The sequence below is a fragment of the Glycine soja genome, chromosome 6 (assembly GCF_004193775.1).
Source record: "Glycine soja cultivar W05 chromosome 6, ASM419377v2, whole genome shotgun sequence".
Taxonomy (NCBI): domain Eukaryota; kingdom Viridiplantae; phylum Streptophyta; class Magnoliopsida; order Fabales; family Fabaceae; genus Glycine; species Glycine soja.
In genome coordinates this window covers 1,355,210-1,369,588 of record NC_041007.1, presented here as the reverse complement: position 1 = coordinate 1,369,588, position 14,379 = coordinate 1,355,210, and the positions used below count along the sequence as shown (strand labels likewise).

Genomic DNA, 14,379 nt, shown 5'->3' with positions numbered 1-14,379 from the left:
TACTTGTAACTTGATAAAAGAGTTATAACATTATCATCAATATTTAAATATTGAGACATTTAATGATAACTCGTCGGTTCAGTAATCCAACTCTTAATGACAATGTCTATATTCTTATGTCAAGACTAATATGAAGGATTAACGTGTATATTGAAGAAGTGTCACGTTACTTGTCATGTTAATTTTGTAAACCTCGAAGAAAACAGGTTTTGTGTTACATGAAGCGAGCATATATTTACATTTGGGACGCAGAATACTCAACTCAATAAAAGTTTGAATTCTCATTTCAAATATTATATTGAAACGAATGTGAATATTATTCAATTATTATTCAAGCATTCTGAATGAGTTGTTGAGGACAAGAGATGCAATGAGTCAACCTGGAATTCGTGGCAATTGCAGGGTTACTCTTAGTTAATCATAATATTATTATAATTTTATCAAAATATTTTACTAGTGCACGAAGGAAATTATCATTTCGGTTTACATTTTTTTATTTGATATTGTATGGACATTTTACCTCGGTGTTCTACATCTTAGTAACTCTACTTGCTCATAGTGTAAAAACTTGGGCAAAGCACAAACTATAGAATATAATTAGTGAAGAGGCAAACAAATGTTGTTGTTAACTCTTATGATTCAGTTCCTGGGAAAAGAGAAAAAAAAGAAATCAAAATTTGAAATACACAAAATCAAATCTAAAAAGTCTCTAACCATCTTGGTCGCTGACTCGCTGACGCGAACTTGTGCGAATCTAGACAGCATCGATTGCGTTTTCGTCTGAACGGTGATATGCTAAAAGCCAAAATCGGAATGCGGAATAAGTGGATGAGATAAAGCCATGCACTTTGCTAACTCGCCATGAGTTGAGTTCATATCATGCCCCTCACCGTATATGGAAACAATCAGTGGATGTTAAGAAGAAGGCCACGACTTGTCTACTAACAGATTCAAAGCAAGTTTTGAAACAGCTCTTGACTTGGCTTCAAAACTTCCTTTAATTTGTTGATGGGGACGGGGTCACGAAATTGTTCAGACTTCACAAAATTTATATCTAAATCATTTTTTTAAAATATTATCAACGTAGAAACTTAACAAATTATTAATATTTTCATCAAGAAAAAAGAAAAATAAAAGCATTTACATTGTTTGATTAAAATAATTGATGAAATACAAATATGAAAAATATTATATAGATAATATATAACTCTAAAACTTATTTTTTTATATAACTTTTAGAATTTAAAGTTGTAAGTGATTGTTTTAAAAATGAGTGATCTAATCCGGACTGGCATACCAAATAATTTTGGTGGGAGCACACGTTTCAAGGAATTTAGGTAGCGTGTCACGTTAGGAATGGTCCATGTCACCATCTTACAAATTGTTGCTAAGGCTAAACATAGAAGAAAACGCCGGAAACAAAGATAAGGAAAGGAACCATCAGTGCATGACGTTCGCTAATATTTTAACGATTTTTCTCCACTCTTATCTATCGCTTTTTTATTGCCACCATAAAATATTACTCATTATATACTAATTCATTAATTGATTAATATAATAGTTGTGTTCCTTAGCTGTTACATTCAATAATATTTATTTGACACTTAATAATATTATAATTAAATAAAAATATAAAATATAAAAGTATAAATTTTTTAAAGTTTCTTACATTTAAAGTATGTCTAAGAAAAATTTCTTAAAAGATTTCTTAGTTGAAAAAAAATTTTTTTTTGATATTTTTTTTATTAGAGTTTATCTAGACAGTGAGAGTTTCTTATAAATAATTTATATATTTTATAATAAATATTAATAAATTATTTCTTAATAATAAAAAAATAATATCTATCTGTGACATATAACAACATCATAATTAACTAAAAAAATGTGAAGTTTTTAAATTTTTTTACTACTAAAATAAAATTATATATAAATTTCTTATCATAGTATAACAGTGTCTGTGAGGATTAAAAAAATAACCTAACAAACTCACTTTAAAAATTCTAATTAGATATCCTCTAAATTTGAGTTTAAGAAAAGAAAAAAAGTGAAATAAAATGAACATAAAATATAATTAAACTCAAATTTGTTGTCACCAGTTAAAACAACCCATTTTTCATCATTATCATCCTACGTTTCATACTGTTACAAACATCATACAGACAATTCTTTTTTTTAGTAGAAAGTTAAATAATAATGACAGTTATTATGATGATTAAGCAATAATTATTGAATTTTTAGAATATATAAAATAATAATTAGAGAACAATAATCATTTATAAATTAATATTTATATATATTTTAAAACATTTAATACAATTTATTTTATTGCAAAACATTTAATACATTTAAATCTTTGTATAATTGCTAAAATGTATTTTCAATATTTTTATCTATATTTTAGACACAGAAGTTCTAACTCTTTAATAATTGTTTGTTCCACAGGAAAGGAAAAATTAAGGAGAGGTATAAAATTTTAATTTTTAAATTGAAAAATGATTTTTTTTAAAATTTACTTTATTAATTTTTTTCTTCAACTAAAAAATATTATAACTTATTTTTGTATTTATCTTCTTTTCCGTCGTCCAATAAGGCTATAACTTTGTCTCGTGAAAAATCATTTATAATATTATTATATTTATATTTATCTATATCTATAAAAAATACGAAGAAGACAATTAAGGGTTTATTTTTTGAAAAAAAAAATAGTGATAAAAGAGGGAAAGTCTTTATAAGGCGGTAAGACTCACCGTTACCACACGAAATGAATTAGCGTTGCCATTCTCATCCTCCTCTGTCTCTCTCTCTCCACCATTGCCATGGATCCTTACAAGGTATTGCTCTTCTCTTCTTTTATTGCCTTATGTTTTCCGATTACACCTCTTAGCAAAATCTCTATATCTTCTTAGCTTTCATTTGTTCAAGTCTTGATTAATATTATGTTAACTAAGAGTCTAAGACTTACGATGAACTCTTTGAAATTTGAGCAAGTACTGTGGTGTGAATCAATTGTTAGATTCTGTTTGCTTACAAGTGTTTAATGTGATGCAGCTCCGGCCATCCAGCGCCTTCAATTCTCCCTTCTGGACTACAAATTCTGGTGCTCCTGTTTGGAACAACAACTCCTCTTTAACCGTTGGAGCTAGAGGTATCCATCTTAGCTGAAATTGTTGCGTGCGTACTCACGCATTTGAATGATTTCTTTTTTGCTGAAACTGTTCAACTTTCCCTTGATTTCATGCCAGTGAAGTAGATTAGTGGTGAACGATATAATTTCACGGGTTTTACTGTGTGTAGTAAGTGCTACAAGTAATCCCTCAAACATTGAATATCCACCAGTTTAGTCCCTGAGTTGGTATATTTTCACCTACGTTTAAGACTAATTTTATAGATTTTTAATTATATAGGGGACTACTTATTATGATTTCTAATATTCGAGAGACTACTTATATATTTTCCTATTCAGCAATATATATATATATATATATATATATATATATATATATATATATATATATATATATATATATATATATATATATATATATATGTGTGTGTATATGTATATAATTTTCTTACTTTAAGGACCATTTGGGAGAGAGAAATACTTTAGGGAGAAATTGAGGGTTTACTCAAACTCAAACCATATGTAAATGATTGAGGGATCTTACTCAATTGGTTGAATGTGTGAGTTGTTGTAAACCCCCTTGTATCTGTTTTCGATTCCTATGAATAAAAAAAATATATGTAAATGACACTGGTTTTTGTAATTAGCTTAGTCTTGGTAATTTGAGCTTACCGAGTATTCAGTATGCAACATCAAGTGGCACAGATTATTTTCTGCTTTATTCCTACCATAGAGATTATGTATTTTCGTGCCTAATTTAATATTTTATTTCATTTATCTATGTTGGAGCATGTTAGTTATGATTATGAGTGTTTTTAGTAGTGGAGATATCTAGGCCACTTCCCTTTCTCTTTTTTTTTCTGGATTTTTTTTGGTGCTGATGGGGTGGTGGCTTATTTATCTGTTTGTGTCACTCTGTTGTATATAGCTAGGATTGAATTTGGATGAATATTATTTAGTCAGAATATTTATGTTACTTGACCCCTTTTGGCAGGTCCAATTCTGCTTGAGGATTATCATCTTGTGGAGAAGCTTGCAAACTTTGACAGGGAACGTATCCCAGAACGTGTTGTCCATGCCAGGGGAGCTAGTGCAAAGGGTTTCTTTGAGGTCACACATGACATTTCTCACCTGACATGTGCAGATTTCCTTCGAGCCCCTGGAGTTCAGACGCCTGTAATTGTTCGTTTCTCAACTGTCATTCATGAGCGTGGTAGCCCTGAAACCTTGAGGGACCCTCGAGGTTTTGCCGTGAAGTTTTACACCAGAGAGGTAAAGATTTATGAGTATATAGCATAATTTAAAACTATCTCCCACTTTCAGTGAATAAATATGATTACTGTAATTGTTTAAATTTCTCCTTATGTCTTTTAAAGAAGGTTAAATTATTCATTTTGTCCTTGTATTTGTACCTATTTCAAGTTTTAGTCTCTATATGAGTTGGCAGACAATTTTTTGTAGTGGTTTATTATTGTCAGAAAGCTTTTGTAGTGATTTTATACCGACATAAAAACTTCTCCAGTGTTATTTTTAGGAACTAAAGCTTAACTTTTATGCATGTATAGAGACTAAAACTTGCAATTTTTTCGTATAGAGACAACTAGAAGAACCAAATGAATAGTTTAGGGTGTGTTTGGTTTGTATTTTCATTTTCTATTTTCATTTCCTGTTTTCATTTTTGGAGAACTGTTTTCATTTTCAAAAGATTAGAATTCTGAAAATATGTTTGGTTTGACTTGTTTTCTGTTTTTAGGAAATAAAAACACTGAAAATTTATGATATATTGATTTCTGTTCTTTTTTGTGTTTTTAAATTTACTTAAAATTACATTCATTGTCATCTCATTTTCATTTTAACCAAAATGAGATTCTTGTTTTCAACTGAAAACACTGAAAACGAAATTTTATTGTTTTCATTTTCTGGTTGTTTTCTGTTTTCATTTTCACTGAAAATGTCTTTAAAAATTCAACCAAACACATTTTCATCACCATTTTTCATTTTTAGTGAAAATGAAAATAGAAAACAGGCAAACCAAACACCTCCTTAATCTTTAAAGAAATTCTCACTGTAAGTGATGGTGCTAGTTGAGTTGCTGAAATGCTATAAAGTTTTGAAAAGGTGATATGGTAATGGTAGTAGTTTGGTATTGTACATGATTCCTATTTTTACTTTGTGAAACAGGGTAACTTTGACCTTGTTGGAAACAACCTTCCCGTCTTCTTTGTACGTGACGGCATGAAATTTCCAGATATGGTTCATGCTCTTAAACCCAATCCCAAGAACCACATCCAAGAGAATTGGAGGATCCTTGACTTCTTCTCTCACTTTCCAGAAAGCCTTCACATGTTCACCTTTTTATTTGATGATTTGGGTGTTCCACAAGATTACAGGCATATGGATGGTTTTGGAGTTAACACATATACGCTGATCAACAAGGCTGGGAAAGCAGTGTATGTGAAATTTCACTGGAAGACCACTAGTGGTATAAAGTGTCTATTGGAGGAAGAGGCCATTAAGGTGGGAGGAGCCAACCACAGCCATGCCACTCAAGACCTCCATGATTCAATTGCTGCTGGTAACTATCCTGAGTGGAAACTGTTTGTTCAGACAATAGATCCTGAGCACGAAGACAAATTTGACTTTGACCCTCTTGATGTTACTAAGACTTGGCCTGAGGACATTATACCCTTGCAGCCTGTTGGTCGCTTGGTCCTGAATAAGAACATAGATAATTTCTTTGCTGAGAATGAACAACTTGCATTTTGCCCTGCCATTGTGGTTCCTGGTGTATACTACTCAGATGATAAGATGCTTCAAACCAGGATATTCTCTTATGCTGATTCACAAAGGCACAGACTTGGACCAAACTATCTGCAACTTCCTGCTAATGCTCCCAAGTGTGCTCACCACAACAATCATCATGAAGGTTTCATGAATTTCATTCACAGGGATGAGGAGGTAAGTTAATGTTTGATTTCTTATATTTTCTTATTCATTTCCTGATTGAGAATCTGGTTGCCTTGTTAACTACTTAGTGCTTAGATTATTCATGCACATGCTGATTGGGTGATATTGCTACCTATTCTTTTGTTATTATTTGGTATTCACATTTTTTTCTTGTGACTGAGCTCTGCTAATTTATAGGTTAATTACTTCCCTTCAAGGTATGATCCTGTTCGTCATGCAGAAACGTTCCCCATACCTCCTGCTATCTGCAGTGGAAGGCGTGAAAAGGTTAGTTTTGATCAATTGCTTAATATGAAAACGTGGAACATCTGTTAGGGAAGGAATCCACCTGCCATGGGTTTCAGTTTAGATTGCAGAGTTCATTTCAGTTTTTGTTTGTCTAAGAAACCTAACCACAGATTTTAGAATTCTAATAAAAATTTCTGAAATGTTCAAAGCATTTGACATAATGTATATTTCTTTGATATGCTTTTCTAGTTTAATCTGCTGTATGTAAAATTGATCTGACTAGAAAGGAAGCAAAGAAATGGACCCGCAGCACTGCTTAAACGTTTCTTTATTATTGATAAAGTTAGGTCTCAATCAATGCAAGATTAGGCTGTGCTTATTTTAAGCATTACTCTTGGATAGAAGAGATTAATTATTAATGCTTTATAAAAATGCTGCCTATATTAATTAGTGCAAGAAGGTATGAACAACTCTACTTCTTAATGCAGTGTGGAATTGAGAAGGAGAACAACTTTAAGCAGCCCGGAGAGAGATACCGATCTTGGGCACCTGACAGGTTCCTGTTATTAAATACTTATATGATCAATGTGAACGTGTTTTGGTGATGTCTAATGTTGGGTTCTTTTTGCTGTTTTTTTTTTTACTAATTTACAGGCAAGATAGATTTAATCGCCGATGGGTTGATGCTTTATCTGACCCACGGGTCACCCATGAAATCCGCAGTGTCTGGATATCTTACTGGTCTCAGGTGAGATAATAAGATAGAGATTTTAGACATGCTAATTTATCACTATAGAAACTACCGGGTCAATTGTAAACGAGTTTGCATGGTTTGCTCATATGCTCTTTGATGGCATTGTCTTGCAGGCTGACCGTTCTCTAGGCCAAAAGATAGCATCTCGTCTGAGCATGAGGCCAAATATTTAATGTTGTTGCCAACCCCAGAATGATTGTTAGAGTTGCAGACGTGCAAAGAGTACGATAAGGATGTGATTTTCGATCAATTTGAAAGAACTTATCCATTTCTTGCAATTTTAGTTGTGTACCCATAACTCCATGCATGCAACTCGTTGAGCTATCTCAATAAATGCCGTTTGTATGTGTTAGTATTTATATTTATATACCTTTTCGGCATGTTTCGCTGCTATTGTTGTGGACTATGTGTTCCTTGTAATCCAATTAATTAAGAAAGAAAGTATTAAATTATAAAGTAACGAGAATTTGAAATTATTCAATTTTTTTTTTATATCACCAATATGTTCTACCATTCCAGGTACATGACTCAATTATTAGGCATAGTCTGACATGATTGGCTGGAATTTAGATTAGAAGCTCAATGGGTCCAATGAAGCAGCTTCGTATTATTGTTTTTCGGGTTATTCTAAAGTCAAAATTGAGATTCGACCAACAACAAAATGTCAAAATGAAAAGTAGGGTGGATTATATTGGCTGCGATGATTAGAAATTCCGCTCGTCCTGGCAGTTCGATCCATAAACGCTTGGTAATTATCATGCCAGCTCGTTTTGGTCGAGGCATGTGCTACTACCATTTAAAGTGTATAGATTTAAATTAGAGGGAGTTAAAAAATAGTCAGGAGATTCTGGCTTTGGTTAGATGGTTAGTATGTTAGTCACTTCTGAAATTCTTTCTATTCTGGCTAGCATGTTCATGTTAGAAAATAAAGTATGATCAGAGAAAAGAAAATTTTAGTTAGAAAATAAAGTATGATCACAGGAAAAAAAGGGCTAAAAAATTATTCCTTCAACTTTTGGTTTGTCACACTCTCAATGGAGAAATAAAATGTTGAAAATGAATCACGTAAACTAGCTTTTGTGACCCTATTTAAATTTTTTTCCTCTCTTTTTTTGTTTGTTTGGTTTTACATCAAAAAATTAGAAGAGAAATGTATTTGACGTAATGTTTTTTACAAGTACTAACTTTTGCGTTTTTTTTTTAATTTTATTTTTTAGATACTAACTTTTGTGTTAAACATTAGAAGGACATGATATTAATACTGGGAAATACTCAAGTTATCTGTTAGACAATTTTACTTAATGTCTATTGATTATTGATTTTAAGATGAACGGATAGAACAAAGTGCTGCTTATACTCTTGTAAACGATAGTACAAAAAACAAGATGGAATTGGTACAACAATGGTCAGGACCAACAGAAACACACTGTTCTATGAATCCTTGGACATTTGACAATAGCAGTTAACATAGACTGTATTTGGTTCTGCATTTGAACCACATAACGTGTGTAATTTAATTACGTAAATTTGAGAAACTATAGAGAATAACTTTTTGCTTTGATAATGAAAAGTTGACGTGAAAACATAAAAAATGAACGCTATACCAAGAAATAGGACGCCATCCATTGTTTTTTCTCTTTTGCCATTTGGCAGTGAGTCGTGGATGGACCTGGATTCATTGCAATTCTCATAGTCAACAATGCAGTCATGATCTAATGGCTAATTTTTAACAATAAAATTGGGTTAAAATTAAAGTTCAAGATTATTTCTCATTCTGACTGCTGGGAGTTCTCATTCGTTCCAATTCGCACACACAACTGACAAGAGCTATGATGCTGTCGAAGACACCAAATTCGCTGTCCAACGATGCCATTGCCGGCTACGAGAAAATAAAACTGTGAAAGAGAAGAGAAAAGGAAAAAGAATTAAGAAGATGCAACTTGCAAAGGATTTCTCTTCCACTCTAATGATATAATCATATATGTGCTGTGTCTAATATATGTTGCACCAGTCTTCACATGAAATCCTTCTCTCTGATGCATTGTAATAAGAGTAACTGCATTACCTAAATAGAGTAAATATCTTATTTGGAACTTTATGAATTACTTCCTTTTTCTCGTTTATTTGTTATTTGTAGACTATTGTCTATTTGATATATATTTATGATCGGTTTGAATTTTATAATTGGTCATTACTCTTGAAATAACTTTTAAGAATTATTTTCTTATTAAGACATTCGATTTTCTTCCCATTCAGTATTTTAATTTATTTTTATGCTTTTAAATAAGTATTATTTTTTTAATTCAGATAATCTGAATTTAAATTGAATTTTGATACACTAAACTATTAAATTAAGAGACAGAGAAATTATATATATAAATTCATATAATTTTTTTCTATATAAATTTTCTTTAATTTAAGAAAATCATATCTCTATAATTTAATTTCGCATAATACTAAAATAGAATCTTAATCATTACAATTTTTTAAAGATGTATATATCATTCAATATTTCAATTAAAATGTAAAAGGAGGCACCTCTTTCCATCCTTACAAAATCTTTTTTTTCTTTGGTATATCTTTCCTCCATTCATAGAAAGACAACTGTTCCTTCGGGTCCTTTTCCGGTCGGGCCTCCTGTTTACAAAAAGAACATGTCTTAGTCGTTTAATGCAACAAAGTTGGTTGCATTGATGAGGATTATATGGTTGTGTTTTGATAGGCAGGAGTAATGATCTAATAAACGACGTAGTACGTTAGGAGTTGGAAAATAACAACAAGAATGACAGCAGAAGTGGCCATTTTTGGAGTCCCCTACAAGTTGTGTGATGGTCCCGTTCCAGTTACCAACACTACTTGTTCAAAGCAACCATCCATTTCTTGCTGCCACCAATTTTTAGCCCTATAACCTTTTTCCTTTTTCAGACGACTCATTAATCTTTCCTCTGTCGTACTCATAGACAACAAGTTATAGATTCTGGGTTGTAGCGTCTTTGGAAACTCGTTTAAGAAGGAATTGCGTTTGATAAATTGTTTTACTCAATTATTTTTGTATGTTTGTGCGTAATTTTCTCTCTCTATTTTTTTATATGATTTTAATTTCAGTCATTTCAAATTTTGCCGAAATCTACAAAAATGAGAGACTTCGATTCTTAAGATTATCGAGAATTTCAAATCGTAAGTATAATTTCGTTTCCCTGAATGATATGATGTATGGATATGGAGGAGTTATGCCCTGAAACATTTGAAATTCATTTAAATCTATGCATATCCTTACAAATTCCATTAAAATATTTTTGTATATTGTGATGGAAAAATCGTTTTTGTTCAATTAGCTTATATATTTTTTAATTAAATTAAAATTTACAAATATTTTTTACATAAATTAAAGTCCAATCAACAACCTAATAAACAACTACTAATGTCGGTTTCACTCCGACATATATAACTTCTGTCAATTAAACATGTACTTATAATAGTAATACGTAATCCTTAAATGTATTACTTTCTGATGATTCAATGGCAAATTCAAACTTTTCTTTAGTAAAGATTCATGGCCAAAAGTTGAGATCTTTGTACATCTGGTAATAAAATTACAAGAAATTCTCCTAATTAATCACACGTCAAATCTGCAAATGAAACATTTTTTTTTTTTCTCGAGTTTCTTTCGACTTGTAATGCGTGAGCATGACTGAGTCAATGCGGAGGCTCCTCATGTCATTGACAATGAGAAATTGTTAATATAGTTATGATTTGTTAATGATGAAATCAATGAGACGAACTAATATGAATGAATAGCGTTGATTATATTTTTTGATTTTTTTTTACTAACCTTTGGTCGGGAACTCTCATCCTAAAATTATAAAAATATTTTGCATATACATTAATTAAACTCATAAGGTATTATGGACTTTTAATCTAATCAATCAGCTCTTCATTCTGGTATTTAACAACTTCAGCTTTGGATTCCTTTCAAGTGGCCTCCCCGGCCCATTAGTGATTATATACATCTTAAAGACTGGGTAAAGACTCTAATCCTCCCCAATCTATTTAAATAGAAGGTTCGTGAGAGACACATTCTCTATAAGTCTAGGATGATGAGGAACAGTTCTAATCAATTTGAATACGATTAATATGATATTCTAATGCTGAAATCCTAATTAAAATTAGTTATTTTTTCATAATAAATAAACTGAATACCCACTCTGCAATGGTCGCATGATGAGATGAGGTGATCTTCCCTAAACTAAAGTCAAAAAACAAAACCCGAGGGGCCCCATACGAGCGTGAGCCAGAATTATTTTATTTCTAAAATTGCATTTTAATACGTTTGTGGGGCTTTCGGCTGAAACCACCAAAAGAAAAAAAGGAATCGGCAAATTGCAGAGATCGTGTCAAATGTGGGACGAGCAACAGCCACACTCCTTTTACCCACTTCCAAGGATTCTGATTCCGGCAATTAAACTTATTTAGTATCAAAATAAAATAAAGAAAAAACAATGCTCAGGGCATGGAATAGATGGAGTACTATAATTCTAGAATGCATCATCAATCATAGATATTACAATGGGTTGACTTTCAAGAAACATCTCCATATGCTTAAGAACTAATTATGTAGAACTGTTTATACTTTGAATCAATAATCTTTTACGTAGATCAACATGCCATAAATGATTAGTAGCCTCTCCGATAATATTTAGGATGTCTCTCCTTAGCTTTCTACTACTAAATGAAAAAAGAAGATCATAGAGATACAACATGTCTTGTGCTGAGCTTAGTTTACTTGGGTTGTTTCTGGTTTGACTTTAGCGGGAGAACGAGAGTTCCAAAGCGAAACACAACTGGGTTGGGTTATGGGGTGTAGGAGTAGGAGTCTGCATCAGTATCCTCTCCCTCTTGGGTTTGAATCATCACCTTTGTGTGGCTCCTTCCTTCTACTAACATACTATATAATGCGTGCTATTGCTATTGCTATTGCTAGTGCCGCCCTAACCATTTCCTTCTTGTCTTCTGCTGGGGCTGCCTTCCCCCCACCCATTTTCACCACTATCTTTTTTTTCTATTCAAAATTCCTGTTTGCTACCTGCTCAACTTCTTTATTTATTTGATTTTTTTTACTTAAAATAAATATTATTTCATAATCAAAACTCATGAAATTAATCTTCAACGTAAAAATTATTCAAATGAATTTTTTCTCTTTTAACAAATTATTTTTCATACAGGCAATCATATCCTGTTGCCATACTTAAAAAAACACCATTATACCTGGCAAAAGTATCAGCTTAGGCTCCTTCTGCAAACTATTTATCAATAGGGGTCTGTTTTCAAACATTTTTTTGGGAGGGTCTGTTTTTATTTACATTGCGTCAAAGACAAAGATACAATACAACAGGGAGTTGACACGTGACATTGAGTTATTATGTCAACAGAATTGCGCAATGGGTTGTGCCAATGTAAGTGACACAACCACTTTTGGACAGGCTTTTGGCAACGTGTGCAGTATAGACCTGTTGGAAAGGTATTGTACCATGTCAGTTGGAGTAACCCTTTGCTCAAATGCCCTAGGTACAACATATTGTGCCATTACTACTGGCGCAATACATGCTTATATAAACTCCCTCTCCCCCTTCCATCCACGCACACTTTCTAGTACATTGTTTTAGCATCTCTCCAAATTTCTTTCTCTTTATATTACATTGTGACAAATTTGTTAATATTTCTTCTGTGGGGTGAAAATCAGTAATATATTTATTAATTTATTTTTATTAATTTGTATTATTTTTTTATGTTATTATTATTAATGAAAATTGTTGATGACATTATTGATTTATTTTGTATGTTTTATTATAAAAATGAGTTCTTCGATTATTGTTCTAGTTTATTTGAATGGAAGAATATTTCAAAGTGATGACGACATCACATTTGAAGGCCTTAAAAAGGTTATTCAAATTAAACGTGGTGTAACTTTTGATGGGTTAAAAAAAAGAATTCGTGATAAGGTAAAATTAGATAAAAATGAAATTATATCTAGTATGACTTGTCGATTTTTAGTTACAGGAAAATATATTATATTGCAAATTTGTGACGATGAAGATGTTGAAACAATGATTGAAAGTTTTCAACAACAACAAGAAATGAGTGTCATTGAATTGTGCGTTGAAGTAGATGTTGTCGGTGCTTCTGCGTTGAATGTGACAAATTTGCTATTATCATGTGGGAATAATATAGCTGCCAATGAATCAAAAGTTCTAAAATTTGCAACAAATTTAGATGAAGATTCTGACGATGATGATTATATGATATCTAATTCATATGTTGAGGACTCGTTGGATGAGGAGGAAGATATCAATGATATATCTGACACAGATGAAGAAGCTGCCCGCATGATCCAATCCCTTGTAATCATGCAACCAAGAGAAGGTATATTTAATTAAATAATATTGTAATCTTATAATATTTTAATCTTATAATATTTTTTCATGAATAGTATACAGAAGAGACCTATATTGGTATATAGTTTTAAACCATTAATGGACATTAAATAGCACTAAAAGAGACCTGTTTTCATAAATACTTTTGAGAAAGAACCGTATATTAAGATTTTTTTGCAAGTGGAAGTGAGACTGCATTTTGGAAATCCGCTTCTCATTATAGTAACATTAATTGGAGTCATCCTGATGAAGAAGACATTCGTGGTTTCGATATGGCATCAACCTTCAATATTGGTCAAGAATTATTTGTTGGCATGAAATTTGAAAACAAAAATGTAGTGAAAAATACACTGCAACAATATGTTACGAAGGTGCACAAAACTTTTAAAGTTCTTGAATCAAAATCACAAAAATATGTCGTTTGCTGCCTAAATCGAAGTGATGACATCTTATGCCCTTTTTATATGAGGGCAATTGTATCTAAAAAAAACTTATACATAAAAAGTTACGCAGTGGGGGGGGGGGGACCACACACGTGTTTGAATATGAGTATAGCACAAGACCATGACAAACTTGATTCCGATTTGATTGCCACGTGCGTAGTAGGTATGATTTTAACTATTTTAATTATTCATGTTTGTTTATCATTGATTTGGTTTATGTTGATAATTAATTTTTGTTATAATTATTTTCATAGGGATGATTAAAGAAGATCCATCATTGAAAATTTCTTTGATTCAAGAAAGGATCAGTGGTATGTTTAACTATAAAATTTCATACAAAAAGGCTTGGAAGGCTAAACAAAAGGCCATTATGATAGAATATGGTGATTGGGATGAATCTTATGGCCAACTTTTGTCATGGTTGAAGCACAT

At 31.8% G+C, this 14,379-nt stretch overlaps 1 protein-coding gene and 1 long non-coding RNA gene across 2 annotated transcripts; one reads left to right on the top strand and one right to left on the bottom strand.

Annotated features, from left to right (window-relative positions):
- Positions 1-473: 473 nt before the first annotated feature.
- On the bottom strand, positions 474-1,095 carry LOC114413998. Its single transcript, XR_003667091.1, has 2 exons — positions 715-1,095; positions 474-646 (listed from the first exon to the last, which is right to left on the bottom strand). It is a non-coding gene; the product is annotated as an uncharacterized LOC114413998 (long non-coding RNA).
- Positions 1,096-2,700: 1,605 nt separating this feature from the next.
- Positions 2,701-7,546, top strand: LOC114414535 (catalase-4-like). Its single transcript, XM_028378827.1, has 8 exons — positions 2,701-2,831; positions 3,049-3,145; positions 4,119-4,396; positions 5,306-6,082; positions 6,269-6,358; positions 6,808-6,875; positions 6,974-7,067; positions 7,187-7,546. The coding sequence occupies exons 1-8, from the start codon at positions 2,817-2,819 to the stop codon at positions 7,244-7,246; spliced, it is 1,479 nt and encodes a 492-aa protein (XP_028234628.1). The 5' UTR covers positions 2,701-2,816; the 3' UTR covers positions 7,247-7,546.
- Positions 7,547-14,379: the final 6,833 nt, after the last annotated feature.